A 20,166-nucleotide genomic window follows, 5' to 3' on the forward strand; every position below is an offset into this window, starting at 1 on the left:
GGTGCATGCCTGTAATCCCAGCTACTTGGGAGGCTGAGGCAGGAGAATTGCTTGAACCCAAGAGGCAGAGGTTACAGTGAGCTGAGATTGTGCTACTGAACTCCAGCCTGGGTGACAGAGTGAAACTCCGTCTCAAAAAAACAAAACAAAACAAAACAAAAAAACAAAAACAAACTAAACAAAACCCACTTGTAACTGCTGCTGATTGGAGTGTGTAAATTCAGGGCAACTTGAATCTATTCTGCTGGGTTGGGATCCTCAGCCTTGGCCCAAATAAACTCTCTACTTTATTAATTTTGCCTCAGCTTCTTCCTTTTAGGTTGACAATTGTTTGTGGATCCCTGATATAACCACAATGAAGGAGAACACATTCCTTTTCATTCAGCACCTGTATCAAGTAACATGAAAAATTTTAAGTCAAATATCCTTATTATTGACATATGGTTTAAAGAAATGTTAAGCCATACAAAATAATCTCTACTTAGGTTTGCAAATTTCTTAGAGAGTATCACATTCTTAAGAGTCTGACGCAAATATCACAGAGATCAAGATGTTTCTCCACTATGAAACTTCATCTTTCAACATCTGCTTGAATGCAGATCTCAGCAGCAGGGGAGAGAAACACACTCTTTCTCTCCAACGCTAGGGGCAGGACATGGCCTCCTTTTGAAAGTGGGAAGTCAAGCCAATGAGAAACGACATGCTTTCCTGGCCTTCAGGGAGATGAAACCAGAGTCCAGCTTGCTCTGGTCAGACTGGTGAAGGAGGTTCCGGGCTGCTGATCACAGACCTTCACAACACGCACAAAGAGCCAGTGCAAACACTGACACTTCACAAAATCAAAACCTGGAGAGCCCAAAGCCAAACTCGGGCTGCTGACAGTGTGGTTTAGCTCAGTACTAACATGCATTTTCAAAGCACGTTTGAGAAAGAACCACCACTGCTGCCTTTGAGAATGTAGCGATCTGACACACACAGACACCTCTCTCCTTAACAGGCTGGTGGTATCTCCAGTTTTGATTTTGCTGACAAACTGCTAGGCATGCAGCACTTAAATAACTAAAAACACTTGCATTTCTCTTTCTGCTTTTATGATGCACATTCGAAGAGAATTTAATAGGAAATGCAAACCACCAATGTTTGTCCTTTCACATTAGAATAACAAATGTTTTAAATCTGTTGTTTGGGAACTTGTTAGCAGCGAATCATTGCGTAATAGTTAGTACAAATGTACTTTCCTGAAACTCACCAAGAAGCTTTTAAGAGAAAACAAAACAAAACAAAACAAAACACTTCTCATTCACATTTACAGCAGAATTCACAGAAGTGGAAAGATGACAGCTTTCTACCTCTGGCTCAGACATTTTATATTTGCTATGGCTTCACTTTCTATTTAATTATATGCAACAAAGAGTATCTTTTTGCTATAAGTAGAACTGAAATTCTACCTTTTAATTTGTCCACAAGCTGTAACAACCCACTGAGAGTATCTATAAATAGCCTTATTAATACAAGACAGAGGCAATCTTATCATTATACTCCTTTAAAGAATTCCCAATTTTAGAGAGTCTAAGTGAAACCTAGTCCTAATTAGCTTCATTCCAATCTGATTAGGGTCCCCATTTCTCCCCTCATTTTTTATCTCAAATATTCAATGGTTGGAGAAATTTTCCAGAAGAATGAATATATTTGGAAGTGAGAATTTATTCATATTCCAAGAAAAGAATCCCCAAAGACATCTCTGTGTATTTCCTTAGCCTCCCATGCTAGGTGCTGAGATCCTGGGGTAAGTATGAAAGGATTCTTTATATATATTTCTCCATGAGATAGATTTCTTCTGTTGTTTTCCAGCATGTCTATGGCACAATTGGGAGAAAAATGCCAATGCTTTCACCTTCTGAGAACTTACCTAATTTTCTTTTACTCCTCTCAGCCTCATAGTCCACCTACCAGCTCCAAAATTTATGAAACATTTAGTAGTAAATAATGCGGGGCTCCGGCATCAGAAAAGCCTCGGTTTGCATGTCCACCCTGACAATGTTGTTTGATCCTGGACAAATTATTTAAGTTCTCTAGTTCTTAATTTATTTATACTGTGAGGGGGAATAACAATTGTTTGTAGTGCACCATGCCTGACACACACAAAACAATACATTACAACATTAAACTTATTATACTATAATGATATTACTGTTAGGCAATTATTTTTTCTGCTAAATAGAGTAAGAAGCAGGAAATGTGCAAAGTTTGCATGCATTCCAGGTAGAAACAGACATGTCAAAACCAGGTTACTGTAAGTATAGTAACTTCCTAAGACCCAGATGACTCTATTAGGTACAGTGGAACACAAATGTTCTAGTGCAGACTTTATGTTTGGAGGTTCACAATGAGGAAAAGGGAACTGGGAATTCATTGGAAATGAAAGAGTCTGGAACTGGGTCAAGAGAGCTGGGCCCTTCTCTGGTTGAGCTGGGCTCTTCTCTGACATTCGTGAGTTCTGTGGGCACAGGACAATCTCTCATGGAACCTTTGTGATTTATATGACAACGGCTCAATATTTCCTGCCAAACCCACATCAAAGAATTGTTGTGTGGAATAAATGAAATAATGTATGTGAACATGTTCTGTAAACTAAAGGTGAAGTTAAAGGTATCAAATGCAGTGTTTTTGTGTTTATGTGTGCTTTCAGTATACTACTCTATCAGTTACACGTTAATAAAATATGTGATTAGATCTGTAAATAACACCTCAAGAAAATTCAGTTTATCAAAGTCCAGATTGACCCAAAATACCTAAATTCATTATAAGTTTTTTAAGAGCAAATTTCCTTGTGTGCTATTATTTGCTTCAAAAAGGTTTGATTCAAACATCATTTTTATAGAACAGATATTGCAGAAGGTAAGATACACTGGTAGTATGTGAACTATTGTAGTCACGTGTTTATGTTAATGTTCATTCACACGCCAGGGACACAAACAAGCGCTTAAGCAAATCCTCCCTTACAATCATTTCAAACCTCTCTCTACTCTGCAACGTACACTTTTGTGAAAATGAAGATAATGTAAAGTATAATCTCTTTGGTGAATTAATACATAATGAGGAAGCTTTTGCATTCAACCCTGATAAGAAATAAAATTATTAACTGTTTGGAAGTTCAAGCAGGTTCTTTTTAGGATAGAATAACATTTTATTCATTTCTGAACCCTAAGCAACTAAAACATAGCAGGGGCTGCTTCATAAGCTTAGTTGAACCATTGTGGTTGAAGGTATCAGAAACTAACATGGAAACAAAGGTGAACTTAAAAATCAATCAATCCAAGTTGACCTTGAAGATAATAAGACCCACGACTGTTTATCACCGGAACTGTCCATATTCAGGGCCTGGCTGTTTCCCCTTCATGGTGCCTTTACTCCAGGACTGGCCTCCTTCACCCCAGCCTGGTTCACATGGTCTCAATTATTAATAAATTTTCCATCAAGGCTTGGAAGACCTTTGGTCAAAGCTGAGTGACTCTAAAACTGCCTCCAAAAAATTAGGAAAACCACCTTCTCTACCCTTCTACAGCATACTCATCTTGAGAATCTGAGTTCTATTATTTCTTCTTCCACAAACTACTATATTTGAGAGTCCAGCAACTTCACTCTGGAAGCAAAGGCATACTGGGTAATCCACTATTTGTTGCTGTCCTCTCCTCTAGTCCCATGAATTAATACAGACCTGACTGCATAGGCATAGGCCTCATAATGTGTCCATCATTCTTTAATTCCCTACAATTCTTTTTGTAACCAACATCTATCATGCTGGGTATTATGAGAAAACACAGGCAAACAAAATGGTGGTCCCAATCCTAATGAAAACAAGACAAAGAAGGTTGCTAAAAGAGTAAGTAGGATTTGTTAAGATTACTAAAATCTGCATAAGGAGTCCCTGGTTTGAGATGTATTCTCTAAGAGAAAAGGAAAGAAAGAAATTCACCAATAACAACAAAGGAGTTTGATGAACAAGAGGCTGAAATGGCAACACTTAGGTCCACCCACATCCTCCCTGCAAAGTCATGGCCCACTTTGTAGGGCACTGGGTGTGTAGCATCTGCAATTGAGTCTCTCTCTTCCATCCACAGAGGCACATTTCACAACCCCCTTCAATATGGCATTGCAGAATGCTAACTTTCTAAGTGCTAGGGTTGTTCACTTTTGAGCTGCTCACTTTTCAGCACACAGGTTAGAAAAGAAATGAAGAGGTTTGAAGAACCAAAGGAGGAAGAAAGGGAAGGAAAAAAAAGGAGAGGCCTATATTTATGTTTCTTTGATTTCCTTTGACTTTGATTCACCCAATCTCATTTGCACAGGGTAGATTGAAATCATGACTTGCAATTAGTTACCTGGCATAGCTTACATTTCTCACATGTATTATTGTATTCAGTCTCATCTGAATCTAAATTATGCTTTATACTAAATTTTACTTTTAAATCTTGATTTCCAAGACATCTGCTATTCACTGCTTAGGGCTTAACAGACACAAACATTCATCTTTTATAACTAACAGAGTTTGGTAATATTAAGGGCAGAATTCCAGTCCAATAATTAACTGTTCAAACTTCTCTGCACTTTGTACCCTTGGCTAAGCACAACTGATTGAGCACAACACATTGGCCAGTGGATCTCCAGCCCACAGGCACCTTGACCTACTCTCTGCTCACTTCATTCTAGCCATTGCTCTGTTCTAATATTGTATTGGTCAGTGATCTACAATCTCTGCTTTTATTAAACATTTGGTAGAATCCCTCAGCAAAGTCCTTCTGCTTCCCTTCCTGGTCATGACCTTCCCATAGCACTGCCCCACAGTCCTTGATGATTGACCACCAGTCTGGTGCAGTCCCAGGTCCCCCCCTTCCTGGGCACTGCCCTCAAGAGCAGCCCTCTCTGGATGAGACTCAACTCCTAGCTCTCACATCCTCTTCTGCCTTCAGGTACCAAAGGGCTGGATGGAGCAGTTCATGCTGGCACAGCAAGAGCAAAGGCACAAACACATTCAAGTTAAAATCTTTCTAGTCTTATCCCATAGTATTCTGAAGTAGAACTTTAATCAACTTTTGAACCCCTTCGTAGGTTAATAAACCAGCAGAGAGTCTTTGCCTGCTTGACACTAAGGCTTTGTCCCACTGAGGACTGGAGACGTGGGAAGGAATAGCATGGGAGGAAAACAGGAAAGCTTGACAGACTCAGCTTTCTTTTACATTGTGGTGAGTAACATGGAAGATACCATATTTCAGAACGTTAGAATCCTTCACTGAGATTAAAAAAGGACTTCTTTAGTTTACTTTTCTGTTTTGTTGTTGTTGTTGTTTGTTTGTTTTTCTTTGAGATGGAGTCTCACTCTGTTGCCCAGGCTGGAGTGCAGTGGCATCATCTCAGCTCACTGCAACCTCCATCTCCTGGGTTCAAGCACTTGTCCTGCCCCAACCTCCCAAGTAGCTGGGATTACAGGCATGTGCCACCACACCTGGATAATTTTTGTACTTTTAGTAGAGATAGGGTTTCACCATGTTGGCCAGGCTGGTCTTGAACTCCTGACCTCAAGTGGTCCAACCCCTCGGCCTCCCAAAGTGCTGGGATTACAGGTGTGAGCCACTGTGCCTGGCTGACTTCTTTACTTTTCGTTACCCAAACTTTGGATTTTGCCACAGATTCCCTTCCAATGGTGTCATTAAGTTTTATTTCATTCTTTGTCTTCAGATCACATGGTGATCTCACGTCATTGTTCCCTAGTGTAAAAACGCACAGCCTTTCTCCCTCACCTTTCATCACTCCTGCTATGAAAAGAGAATCACGTTGTTTTAAGATGACCATAATAAAAATGCATAAAAAATGGATTCATGCCTGAAACTGAAGAATTGAGTGGATTTGGGTTATTTAGCCAACACGTATGTCTACTTATACATAAGCATACACATCCTCACAAAGCTGGTGCATTGAGCTGTTAACTGAAAACTGTGCATCAACCTTTCTCCTAGGTTTTGAGTTGAGTGGCTCATTGACAAGCCTATGTTGCTTTTCCTGCCCCTCTACTGCATTGTACTATGAGAATTTCAAACAAAGAATGAAGCCATAAAACAAAAAGACTGAATATTTGGCTCTGCCTGGCTCCCAGGCTTTCTACTGTTCTTGCGACTTGGCCTCAACAAAATCTAAAGTGACTTGTTATTTGTGGGTCAGCTTTGTCCCATCCTTACCGGTCATGGCTTTAGACAAAAGACTCAGCACCACTCACCCTCTGGGACAGTCTGACTGTGGTCTGAGGCCCCTGCTTAGATATTAGGCTTCAGCTCAGTTCCCAAGTCTCGCCTCATGACTTTCTGTGTACAGGCTAATATCTAACCTGTTTTCAGGGACTGCTGCCTCTCTTGGCAAGCCATCCGCAGTATCATCTCTTAAAGACAGCCATCTGATATTTCTTGTGTGGCCCTTCTCAGTGGCCAGGGCCTCATTTCCTCCTGAGGTTCCTAGTGGCTGCTTGCCCATGTGAACTTTCTTTTCTTTTTGTTTATTTCTTTTTTTTTTTGGAGATGAGGTATCACTATATTGCTCAGGCTGGTCTTGAACTCCTGAGCTCAAGCAATCGTCCTGCCTCAGCCTCCCAAAATGCTAGGATGACAGGTGTGAGCCACCATGCCTGGCCAGTCCATGTGAACGTCTAAGCATCACCTGTTCCTGCTACTTATGAGGATAGCTCACAACCTCACAGTGGAGGCAGTGGAGGCTCCACACCAAGGCTTCCTGACCACTTTCTAGGGTCACTGTCGGGCCCTCCAGAGAGCCTGTCCCATGGTAGATGGACTTCCTCCCTTTCCTGCCTCACCTCGGGGCACACGTCTTCCTTTCTCCACTGGCCCATCCTACTGAATCTGACCAGACACAGGCAGACATGCCATAAAATGTGGAAAAAAAAAAAAGCAGTGCATAAAGCTTAAAGTTTAAGAGGAAAAAAGCACTCTTTTTACAGAGCTATGCTGAATCACAAAACAGTTAAAATTTGGAGTGGCAAGGGACCTTAGAGATCATGTAGCAGAGGGGTTATAAAAATGTTCTATTTCTAAAACCAGTAAAATTTCCGCCCAAAAAATGGGGGTGAATGGGGGAGAAGGAACTGATTCAGGGTCATCTACCTCCTGCTGCTCTTATCATCATGACAAGAATACCAGAAATATAGGAAAGATAAAATTTCATAGTTTTATAAAACTGCATAGGTTTAGCTTTATGCAAAATTCACCACACTGTCTTTCTTTCTCCTTTCACCCCATAGTTTATCTCCAAACCAGTGAAAACCAGCATTTGGGAACTATAGAGCAAGGCCAACAATCTGGTTTTACAAATAGAAAAACAGTAATCTGACCCTATTCAATGATTCTTTCAAGACGGCTAGCCAGTGGGCGACAGATAGGGCTGCGTGGAGTCCTAGTTCAGCTTTCTTCCTATTAGATTTGCTAAAGCAAGTTTCTGTGATTTCCCTGTTGATATTAATATTTGGCAAAATGGACTCACTCTCTTCTAGCAACTCCAAAGAAGCATACAAATACACAGATGGATCATGAGAAGGGATCCCCAAAATCAGGTAACAGAGGCAGTGTAACTTCAGAGGTAATTTTTCTCCTTTTGCATTCTGAGAAATAAATCCTACAGAATTGTTTCAATAGCAATCCACATTAGACTGAAAATTCCATTTTGAATTGAGGGGTATGATTTCAAGACGGCATTCTGATAAAGAACGCACTGAATCTATAGATCACTCTGGGCATTTTAACAATATTGATTATTCCAATCCATGAACACAGGATATCTTTCCAACTTTTTCTTTCATTGAATTTTATTTCTCAAAAAAGTTCCATTTTTCACTGAATGTTTTCATTGAATTTTATTTCTTTCATTGATATTTTATAGCTTTCAGTGTAGAGATCTTTTATTTCCTTGGTTAAATTTATTCCTAAGTATTTTTTTTGTAGCTATTGCAAATGGGATTGTTTTCTTTTTTAGACAGTTTGCTGTTAATGTATAGAATAGCTACTGATTTTTGTAAGTTAATTTTGTATCCTGCAACATTAATGAGTTCATTTATTAGTTCTGTTTTTCGGTGGAGTTTTCAGGGTTTCCTACGTATATAAGTTTAATGTTGTCTGCAAACAAGGACAATTTAACTTCTTCCTTTCTAATGTGAATGCCTTTTATTTCTTTCTCAGTCATTCTTGATCAGTTGTATCCCAAAATATTGTTTCTGCCCTCACTTATTCCCATTCATTCTTTTCCTCTCTCTACTCATTCAAGTCTTCCTAAAGTAGCACAGGAATTTGCTCTTTGGCACTGAAGTGAATAAATCATGCTTAATCTGCCATGTGAATGAATATTCAGTCACTTTCTGTAACTTTATTTGAGAGCTATCATCAACTACTTCTGCTTCACCAATTCTAAGAAATTTTAGTTCATTGTAGCAATTTAATGTGGTTTTTATAAAACACAAGAAAGATAGCCATACAATTATATGCTTCGGTTGGGAAAAAATAAAAGATCAAAATTTCTATGAAAGAATGATTTCAGCCCCAAACTCTCTTGCCTGTTCAAAAAGGAGATCTGCAAAACTGGTTTTGTCGCCAGAAGAAAAGATTATTCCAATTTCTTTTGGTGGTAAACTCTGACCCTGAAGCAATGCAATGTTAAGCAGATAGCCTATTTCTGTCTCTTTTATCCACAGATTTCAAAGTGCAAATGAGAGGAAGGTGATATTTCAGACCTTTTCTGGGTTGAGATGGAGGAACAGAAACCACAAGATTTAAGTGGCTAGTTCATTGTTAGGCATAAAGGCGGAGGATAAGAGAGCACTGTTGGTCCGACTCATTCTGCACTTTTCTTGTAAAATGGCCAAATCAGCCCCCTGGGATCGAAGGGACTCACCCAGGCTTCAGTGAGGCTGGACATGACTTCTGTGAAATTCATGTGTGAGCATCTAAAGCTAGGATTTAGCTTCATAATAGCTTGAAACAAACATTTGATGAGTAGAAAGTTCACCTTCTTTAGAAAGATTACCAATTGAGCCTTTGACTTCATTTTCCTATTGTTCACTAAAGTTTCTGAGACAACACAGAGCTTTTGCATAAAAGTGATGATCTGTTTTTTCAGGATGTCATTGAGTACACCATATATGTGGGTGTGTGTGTGTGTATATATATATATATATATACATATACATATATAGATATACATATATAGATATGCATATACATATATATATATATATATATATATATATATTTTTTTTTCCTCAAAAGAGCCTGGACACTAATGCTGTGGAAAATGGCTGTTTCTTGTCAAGGTCAGAATGGAAGGAGATTCATGAAGATATGATTCCTGGGTTTAAAAAAAAAAAAACATTTCGAACATGTTCTTACCATTCTCAACACCTATATGTAGGTTTATTAAATGGAACAGGCATTATCCAGTGCTCTGACACATCCACGGGATGCCTACAGCATCTGTAAAATCCTCCGTGGCTCTGGGGAAGATTTCAGAAACTCTTAGCTCAACTGTTTGCTATTCTCCATTGAGACAGGGGCAGCTCATCGCTGGTAGGCAAAATCTTTTCCTAGTCCCCCATTTTCAAAGAAAACTGTCAATATTTATAAAATGGCTTTGATGAAGTCATCAGAGACTCTCTAAAGCCACAACACAGAAGTTTCCTTACCCAGACTTTAATTTCCAACTCATCCTGGACCACCTCAATTGCACAATTTTATATACCAGTGGAATCCAGGGCCAAAAGGAACACAGCTCCCTTGCAGTTTTAGTTACAATAATGACTGTGAAGAAAGATGGATTCATTAGAGGTACAGCATCCCATTCAAATATTCCTAAGATTCCTCCTGTGTAAGTCTCCCGAAATCCAAGTTAAACTCTCAAATGAGGTCAGGACTGTAAACCTGGCTGAATGACCTGACCCTTTCATCAGCCCCCAGACCACCTCTAAGGGGCAGGAAAGCACCTCCACCCTCTGCTCAGGTGGCTCTGGCATCTGCTGAGACGGCATCTCTGGAGGGGGAAAGCAGCCTGGCTGGGACGGTGATGGTATGTGTTAGTCCAGGATTCACTAAGCAGTAAAGAGAAACACTCAGAAAAAAATGACTTAGTGACAATGCTGCAAGGCATAGATGTAGGAACTTGGAAAGAAACGGACAGTCATCTTTTTAATGAAAACTGGTTTACTGAAATTGATTTTGGGTGCCTCTTTACCGAATTTGGCAAATGAAGCAAAACCGAGATTGGTTCCGTGAGGCAGGCACTTGCTGTTGGTAATATTGATGCTTTCTTTTCAGCACTTTTATTTTAACCCAAATCAGCCTATTCCTAGAGGAAAAAGGGCATTTTATTCCTAGGAAAAAATAAACTGGAGTCATAGAAAGGTCTATTTAAGATACGGCAGCCTGGGAAGAGCTGGAGCTGGCATGATTCTGGGGGTTGGAGGATATACCTGCCCGGGCAAGAGGAACCCCTTACAATAAGATACCCTGCAAAGGGTTGGTGACAATACTATGAGCTTCTGTAACATTTACCTAAGGTCTCTTCCAGAAAAATCAAATTTAAATGTCTAGTTAAAAATTCCAGCCCTTCACTCTGCCTTTATTTCCTCACAAATTATTCTCCTGTATCTAAACTAGATGACACTTTGCTGAGCTTACAAATCTTTGTCACCCAGAACCCCAAGCTCCTGAAGAACTAGATATTAGGGCTCTTAGAAGTATCAAAGCTTGATCACCATGTGAGTTGAGCTGAAAGTCCTTTACTATGTTTAGATTTTCTTCTTAGTTTGTAATTGAGAAGAATACTAAGATGTTCCTATCAGGGAAGCAATATAGTCTGGAAGGCAAGAGATCTGTAGTAGACAGGGATGTGTGTTCCAGCTCTGCCACTCACCAGCTATACCAGCTGGGGCAAGTTTACTAACTTCTCAGAGCCCAGGTTTTAATTTTGTAAAATGGCAATAATGTTATCAGCTACCTCAGGGAACTGATATAAACAATAAAAATACTTAGTATTTATTGATCATATATAATGTAAAACACTTTCTAAGTTTTATATATAATGATCTCTTTTTTTTTTTTTTTTTTTGACGGAGTCTTGCAGTCTCCCAGGCTGAAGTGCAGTGGCACGATCTCAGCTCACTGCAAGCTCCGCCTCCCGGGTTCACACCATTCTCCTTCCTCAGCCTCCCTAGTAGCTAGGACTACAGGGGCCCGCCACCACGCCTGGCTAATTTTTGTATTTTTAGTAAAGACGGGGTTTCACCGTGTTAGCCAGGATGGTCTTGATCTATCAACCTTGTGATCTGCCTGCCTCAGCCTCTCAAAGTGCTAGGATTACAGGCGTGAGCCACCACGCCTGGCATCTCGTGTTTTTAAATTTATTTTTTCTGAGACAGGGTCTGGTTCTGTCACCCAGGCTGGAGTGCAGGGGCACGATCATGGTTCACTGCATCCTCAACCTTCCGGGCTCAAGAGATCCCCCACCTTAGTTTCCTGAGTAGCTGGGACCACAAGTGCATCCTACCACATCTGGCTACTTTTTTGTATCTTTTGTAGAGACAGGGTCTCACCATGTTGCCCAGGCTGGCCTCAAACTCCTGGGTTCAAGTGATATACATGCATCAGCCTCCCAAAGTGCTGGGGCATGAGCCACTGCACCTGGCCCTATAACGGTTTCATTTAATGATCACAATATGTCATTGAGTTGGGTGCTATTACTATTCACATTTTATGCAGATGAGAAAACAAGCTTAGAGGAATCACAATCATGTTTAAGCCAGAGTTTGAATGCAGGCCCTCTGACTTCAGGGGCAGGCTGTGACCTACTACAGTGTGAATTACTTGACATAAAGAATATAACATGCTTATAATAGTGACTGAAATATAATAAAAATGCAATAAATGTTTTAATGCAATTAATGATAAAGTAGAATTAATGAATACAATAGTATTTATAAAATATTAGGACCTATTAAACGCTTAATATGAGAGATTCCATTTTGCTAATTGGCAGTTAACTCTTTGAGGGCAGACACTGAGATTTACTTACTTGTGTAGCATTAGATTTTAGTAGAGCATTTATGGCAGAAGGGCTCTATGAATATCTATCAAATGAAGAATGATTCCATTGGAATCATCAGTACTACAAAGAAAAGCTAAGATATATTCAACTGGTCTAAAGAAAAACATATCTAGAACACAGATAGATGCCACTTTTTGGCTTTCTATACTACAGGTGTATTCCTTATTATTGGCAAGCCTTCACAAGACTCTTACCTTAAACCACGTAGAATATAAAGAATTGTGTTGTATTTCTGTCCTTATTGAATAATATTTATCAAACACTCATCTCCTTCCCAAATTAGGCTGAAGACACAGTAAACAATTAAGGGCTGCTTTCCCCTAACTGAGTCAAAACCACATGCTGCGAAGTGTTAAGAAAGCTGTTAGGTATTTGGTTTGAAGGAATCAAAGATTATGGAATTCATTTCTAATTATACGTGTTTTAAGATTTCTAGTACAATATCATAAATAAAAAATACTCATTTCCTCATAACATTTTGGTTTATGATACTGCCTTTTAGCAAAGTTCATACTTATAGAAGAAGAATGAACTTTCCTAAAAGGCAGTATCATAAACCAAAATGTTAATTTTAGCGAGTTTACTAAAATCTCTATTGTAAAAATGAGAAAATCTGGGGGCAAGAAAAGCTTTGTGTCTTGTTCAAGGTCAGTCAACCAATAAATGGCAGAACCAAGACTTGGTCTCCTGATTCAGTGACATTTTCAAGCATCTGAAAAGAAAAGTGGCCTTGAACAATGATATTGGAATAAGACAAGAGAACAGACAAGCTTCAGCACAGTTCAAACATTCAGAGCTAAGTGGCATTATGTAATCACACACATTTGAATGTCTTTTCTAGTTTTTAAATCACTGTTCTTTTCCCAAGGACAAATTTTCTTGAGATTGCTTCCATTTTTAAATTGAGAAAAAAGAACGAATGAAAGAAGTTAATTACAATCATGCTACTGAACATAATACTTTTATGCAAGTCAAAAAACATTTCTAGAAAAGTATTATAATTCTGTTTAATAACACACATTTAGACATAGATGTAGTGATAAATGATTACTACTAAAATCCTAAATATACTCAAGTCAATATTTCACATTTAAACTATAAAGTTTGCAACTGAAGGGAAACCACTGTAAACAAGAGTACGTGTGTGGACATTTGCTCTCATCCAACCTTCTGTGTGGCTGTTTTTAAAGCTGAAGTAATAACATCCCTCGTCCCATGAGGACCTAATGGTCTACACACAAAAGACTGTCTCTCTGGAACTATCAGTGCTGGTGACAGAGGGCAGGTCTTGTAGGAGGAAGTCACGTGCAATAGTTACCTAGGCATGTAAAGGACTCTCTCCGCCACCACAAAACCCACCCTGAAGAAGAGGTTGCTGGCTGGAATGAACGGGAACACCAGGAACAACAAGCCGACTAAAACCTCCTTGTGCTCCAGTCTCTGAAACACACAATAGTGAAGGATACATTAACTTCTGTTGAATTCCACTTCAGGCAGCATTTAACCATCTCCTTCATTTTCAGGTTCTCAATGAAGAAATGAATAAATTAGACCAACATAAACCCTTTGACCGGCGTGCTGAATTTTACAGAGAAAGCTGACAGGCTAAAATGGCTGGCATGTCAAAACACACACATGTACCCCGACACACATTTGCCACCCAGAAACGTGGATATTGGCCCAATACAGTCAGTGACCGCTACTTGTTGTTTAGGGCTGGCTTTACAGCAACCCTGCTTCTTGGTTCTGGCTCCGTTCAGAATCCCTGTCTTTCCAGACACCCCATTCTCAAAAGAGCAAAGCAACTGGCTAAAATCAAATGCAGTAAGGCACTGCAGAGAATTTAATTATGTCTTCCCAAAATATAATGTATTTTCTTTAAAAAATTCACTAGGAGAAGCAAAGTTTAACATCAAGAAAATCAAATACTAATGATAAAATTTGGGACACCAATGGAGAGAAAATCATTTGAATTGAAGCGTACCTTCACACCTCTCAAATTAGGCTGGCAAGTGAGTATTTACTCCATTGATTTTTTTGAATAAAAAATCGTTATAATAATTCATTAAATTGACAAAGAACCTCCTCTGTTATTATATATCTTTATTTGCAAATATTTTTCTGTCACTTATAATTAACAGAAAAAAAACTTCTGTTTATTATTGATAATATGTTGCAATGACACTATAAAAACTCATTTGTATTTCCATGTGTATTTATGGTATAGACATATTTGAAGAGAGTTATATTTAAAACAGACCTTAATGTACTGGAGAATACGTATTTTTTAAGAAGAAAACCAAATAGACTGTCCATATTTCAACTTTTAATGTTTCCTTTAAACATTTTAAAGTCTATTACTTTTAATAATTGGAAAAGAGTAAGTAAAAGAATTTCATAAATATAAATAAAACTCCCTAATAAAAGCTACAAATAGTTTAACTATACAAAGTATAACGATTTTAAACATCTTGGGATACTTGTCACCTTGATGTTACTAAAATCTTTGTTTTATGGACTAAAACATATAGGGTAATATAATTTCTGAGACTGATTCCATATGATTTGGACAGTTGCCCTTAAATAATTAACGGGTCTATAAGTAATGATATCATTTTGACGTAAAGGAACCAGAATCTAAAGGAAGAAAAAAATAGATTATGTAACAAGCCTTCAACTCATGATCTACCAAAACTGACCAAAAAGGGTAAAAAAAAAAAAAAAGAACAAATTCGTTTTATTTAAAAGCTGCAAGCTATCTTTTTAATTCAGACTATACTTTGGGTTTGGAAAGTACATTTCAATTTGAGAATTTAAACTGTATAGTTTATTTATTTGTTTAAATTTAAATTTTTATTTTCAATTTGGGGTACATGTGCAGGTTTACTACAAGGGTATATTGTGTGATGCTGAGGCTTGGGCTTCTATTGTTTCTGTCACCCAGAGAGTGAAAATCGTACCCAACAGGAAGTTTTTCAGCCCTTGCCTCCCTTTCCCCTCCCTCCTTTCAGAGTCTCCAATGTCTATTGTTCCCATCTTTATGTCTGTGTGTACCCAAGGTTTAGCTCCCACTTATAAGTGAGAATATTTGGTATTTGGTTTTCTGTTTCTGTGTTAATTTGCTCAGGATAATGGCCTTTAACGGCCTCCATGTTGCAGCAAAAGACATGATTTTGTTCTTTCTTATGGCTGCTTAGTATTTCATGGTGTATATGTACTACAATTTCCTTAGCCAATCCACTGTTGATGAGCATTTAGGTTGATTCCATGTCTTTGCTATTGTGAAAAGTGCTGTGATAAACACATAAGTGCAGGCATCTTTTTGGTAGAATGATTTTCCTTTGGGCATATAGCCAGTAGTAGGATTGCTGGGTTGAATGGTAGTTCTATTTTTTAATTCAATGAAAAATCTCCAAACTTATTTCTGCAGTGGCTGAACTAATTTGCATTCCCACCAACACTATATAAGCATTACCTTAAAGTACATAATTTTAAAAAATCTTCACAAGAATCCTGTATATTAAGAGCAAGTATTTCTTCTTATAATTGAAAACAGACCCCAAAGAAAGAGTGTCTTGTCAAATGTTCCTCATTCACTCTGAGCTTATTATTGGGTAGTATGTTGTTATTCCCTTTTTATAGGTGCACTTTTATAGAAATAGTTGATTACTTCTTTTAATGCTTCGAAAGCTAAAATACTTTTCACAAAATTATTCACGTCTTCCCAAATAAGTTTCTAAAGAGAATGTAATACACCCTAGTAATTCATCCTAAGAATTAAGAATTAAGAGTGCAGGTATAAACAGAACAATGATCAGGCTGTTATCCATGTCCCTAGATACCGTTTTACCCAATGAGCCACCCCACGGCCCCTCATCAAGGTTATTGGGAAAGAGCCCTCACTGGGGATCTGAAAGAGGCTTCTCTCTACATCCCCAGCATCACACGTTCTTACCCTTCCAAGGCACCTTCCTCACTATGGTGGGTGTTCACTTTCTTTTTTTTTTTTGAGACTGAGTCTGGCTCTGTCACCCAGGCTGGACCAGGTTGGGAGGTGCCTTCATCTCAGTGGTGGGTGTCAGTTGGGAGCACAGCCAACCTCCCTGCCTCCCCCTCACTCACATACACCCGTAGTGAGCAGGATGCCCATGGCACTGATCGCTGCTGGGGATGCGGAGATGGGGGGAGAGTCAAGGAGCAATCAGCCTCCCCCAGAAATCTGATGTGCACACGGAAAAGCCACAGGGCTGCATGTTCATCTGTTCCTCCACCAGGTTCTTCAGACACCAGCACAGTCTTTATTTCCTTCATGACATCACTCTAGTTGTAATTATGTGTGTATCTGGGTGTTTACTGCCTTTATGGTCTGTCTGCCTCACTAGAATGTGAGCTCTATGAGCACAGAGCGCTCCTGACTTGTGTTCACTGGTGCACGACTTTTGCTTAGCTCAGTGCCTGGTGTGAATATTTGCTGAATAAATCAATTAAGTGAATAAATGTATCAGGCAGGATACAGAGGAAAAAACTGGGTAGAAGAAGGGGAGCAGGCAGAGAGGGCTTTTTGGTGGAGGTGACATCTGGGCTTGAAATATCAATAAACGTTTACAAGGAAGACAAATTTGGGAATGAGGGGTGGTCACAGCTAGGCACATTCTTGGGAGAAGATATGGAATGTACAAAGCAGGGAATAAGACTGATCATGTCAGCAAGTGGCAGATAATGAGCGTTTTGCACACTTTGCTATGGAAGTGACCTTCACCTAATGGCAGTGACTAAAGGGTCCCTTATGCATAGAAAGAAAAGTGAGTGAGTGTTCAGGGTCCACGTCCAGACTCAGGTAGTGACCCTGCCACCGATACACCATTGGTACTTGGACAGGCAATATCATCCCTTCCATCCTCAAGGTGCCTCAACTATAAAAGGAGGCAAGTATGCCTGAGCGTTGAATGGAGTTGGGTCATTACAAAGATTTCTTGAAAACCTGAAGTCCATTTTTTGGGAGTTGTGAGCTATGAGCTTACACACAGCCCGCCACCTTATATTGCTAATCTTGTGGGGTGTTTTCCTTTGTTTTTAAAACAGGAAATGGAAGACAGTGGCGCAGTGCCCAAACTCAATAAAGTTTCATTATTTTATTTCATTTTGAGAAAATTAATACTCATGAAAAAATTTCTATTTTCAAATTAAATGGATGGCAATACTCTTTGTCTTTCCTCATCCCCATTCAGTCAAGAGAGATTAAAAATATTCAAGAACAACATACTTATTTGAATAACATGTCAATCTACCAAGCAGAGAGTTGTAAAGTTGGGGAAAAAAGTGCATCGTGGACATGGCTAAATTTTCTAGAAGGAGACAGACTAGGAGGGAACCCGATTCTGTATCCTGTGGGTCACTGAAGTGACAAAATTGGCTAAATAATTTATAGCTTCTTTTAGCCTAGTAGATTCAATAACACCCTAACAAAATATGAGGAGAAAAAAGAGGAAATTCATGGTATTTTCCAAAGTACACATGGGCATTCATTTTTAGGACAAAGAATGAATGGAAACTCACTTATTCCCAAAGATACTAGGGAGAGAAGAGATATGAGAATTAAGACAGCTAATAATACAGCCATTATAATACATGACATTTGATTAACTGCAACTTCAGACAAAATAATTTACTTCTCTAAGCTTTAATTTGGTGATCAACTAGACAAAAGAAAAGGAATTGATACCTATATGCCTGTTATATCTGTAGGAAAAATGTGTGATAGATTCGCTATTATAGGTGTTAGGTTTGATTTTTCTTTTCTGGTTGGGAAGAAGACAGAAAAGCATCCCCCTGAGCTGCAAAGAGGTGAAAATCCTGTCTTAACACCCAGACGGGGGTGCAGATAGGGTCGCTCAGTCACCATCGGCACAAACACACATCAGGCCAAGCAGCTAAGGGAAGAGCAGGGCTTTTCTCAGAGCCGTAAATTGCCTCAGAGGAAATCCAGCTCCTGAAACTGTCTAGCCTAGTAGCTTCTGGTTTATCCCCTCCTCTTCATACTTTCAGTTCATCTTTCAAAGTGCAGTTCACAGACAAAGACACGCACACACACTTTGATACACATGTATGCACCCTGACCAGCAGTGTGTGGGTGTTAATAAAAACAGGGCTCCTTCCTGCCCAGTTCAACACAGATGATACACACTGCAGGCCGTTCCCTTCCAGAGAGGTGGAAAATAGGCTTATTATAGTAATGATTGTCATCATTACTATTTTTTTTCTCGCCTCTAAACAAATTTCAGAGAAATGGTACATTGCATTTAGGGTACAAGTGTGTTCACATGATTCTAAGTATTGCACAGCTATATTTCAATCCTAAGGATTTATTTGGCAGCCCTAGGATCTAGCTGTCTGCCTCCAATTTATCAATCCACAGGGAAGCTGATGACAGTAAAGCTCCCCTCTTCAGCCCCGGGGTTAAGGCATTTGCCAGGCTGACAGCTAGTATGGTTGAATACTTATTAGGCTCTCCTTTTTATATCAGTTTTTGGGTCTACTTCCTCTGTTAGACTACAGATTCCTTGGTGGTAGTCACCAATGAATGTTTAAATTTATCTAGATTCCTGGCACAACACCCCTACTGCTATCTACAGGAAATGTAACTGTCAGCCTCCACTTGAGCAAATCCAGGTCTCAGGTTTATTTAAAATATTGTGAACTTTGAATCCACAAAAGCCCTTATGTTTAGTGAGGCTATCAAAGTTGAAGATAATACAGACCTCATCTGATGGATGGGGAACTGACTTCATCTTCAACATTCTAACTCAGAAGCCAAGAAGAACACTTTCAAGACCAGCATAAGCCATGCAAAGCTAGAGCAACAGAAAGTGCCTGACTGTTTTGGGCAACTGGATTCTGCCTGAGCTCTGCACAAATGTGCCTTTATCTCACTCTCTCTGGGAAGCTACACTGAGCCCTAAGCTGCCCTGTTGCCTACCTGGCCTTCACTGCTGTGTCTGCTTTCATTTAAATTTTAACAGCCTCCCCCACCTCCAACTCTGGCAGTAGCCAGGCTTGCCTATCTACAGGCACAGCTCCTTTTGGATCTCTCTTCATGGCAACAGCTCTCAGCAGGTGCTGGGTGGCTGTTTCTCCCCTCTGCCCCTTCAAGCCATCTGGTAGGTGTCACTATTGCACGTGGCTTCTCTAATACTATCCACATCACTGCAAATGGTCCTCTCATAAACTCTCTTCAATCACCTCACTGGCCACACCATGTGTTTCCTGCCAGGACTCTGACGGATTGAGCAGCAGAGTGAGAACATGAGGACAGGGCAGAAATGTGGACTCCAAAAAAGGATCAGAACTCGGGCTGGTGTGAGCTGCTAGGAGCTGGCTCCAGCACACCCCTGGCTTGGTCCTGTACATCACAGTCTTTCCATTATGTTTCAGCCCTTGAGTGAAGCACCCTGTTTAAGGCCACTGAGGCTATAAAAAATTTAAAATGTTATATTGAAATAGTAAAGACCAACATCAATCTGAGAGAGCTCTGTTATCTGGCAAATGGGGTTGAAACCAATTTCTCAGTAGCTGGAGAAGAGGAAGTTTTGATCCTTTACTGCTATGACAATGATTAAATGCAACAGACCACTTCTTATGACTCAAACAAGATCTAGAATCTTAGCTCCATGACAGTAATGTGGGGACAAAGGGAATCCTGCGGCAGTCTTATGGGTAAAATGAGTAAGAAAAGTTAAAGACGATTCTCAGAGCCTGTTACAGCTGCCACACACCTTGGTGAAAGGGACCCTGATTCAGGCCCCAGTGGTCACAAGATCACACTGCGAGATGTTTAGGGACAGTCCTCCTGTGACATAAGCACAACCCACATCTCAAACGTAGACATGGAAAGGTGCCATTTACATTTTTTTCCTCTTGTCTGAAAATAATGTGATACACTGAGTTGGGACAGAAAATGGCTCAGGTTCAGGATCTCAACAGCAGAGCTGCCAACCCACACTCTCTAGTTGGCTCAGGCTG

General features: G+C 39.6%; 1 protein-coding gene across 5 annotated transcripts in view; it reads right to left on the reverse strand.

Annotated features, from left to right (window-relative positions):
• Window positions 1–20,166, reverse strand: part of TMTC1 (transmembrane O-mannosyltransferase targeting cadherins 1) — a 285,567-nt gene that overhangs the window by 90,945 nt on the left and 174,456 nt on the right. For all 5 annotated transcript variants that reach the window (XM_024256984.3, XM_009247587.4, XM_054527036.2 and 2 more), the window contains one exon: window positions 13,466–13,587. In XM_024256984.3, coding sequence (XP_024112752.1) covers window positions 13,466–13,587 — 122 coding nt within the window. The remainder of the gene's footprint in view (window positions 1–13,465; window positions 13,588–20,166) is intronic.

Source organism: Pongo abelii, chromosome 10 (genome assembly GCF_028885655.2).
Source record: "Pongo abelii isolate AG06213 chromosome 10, NHGRI_mPonAbe1-v2.0_pri, whole genome shotgun sequence".
NCBI lineage: Eukaryota > Metazoa > Chordata > Mammalia > Primates > Hominidae > Pongo > Pongo abelii.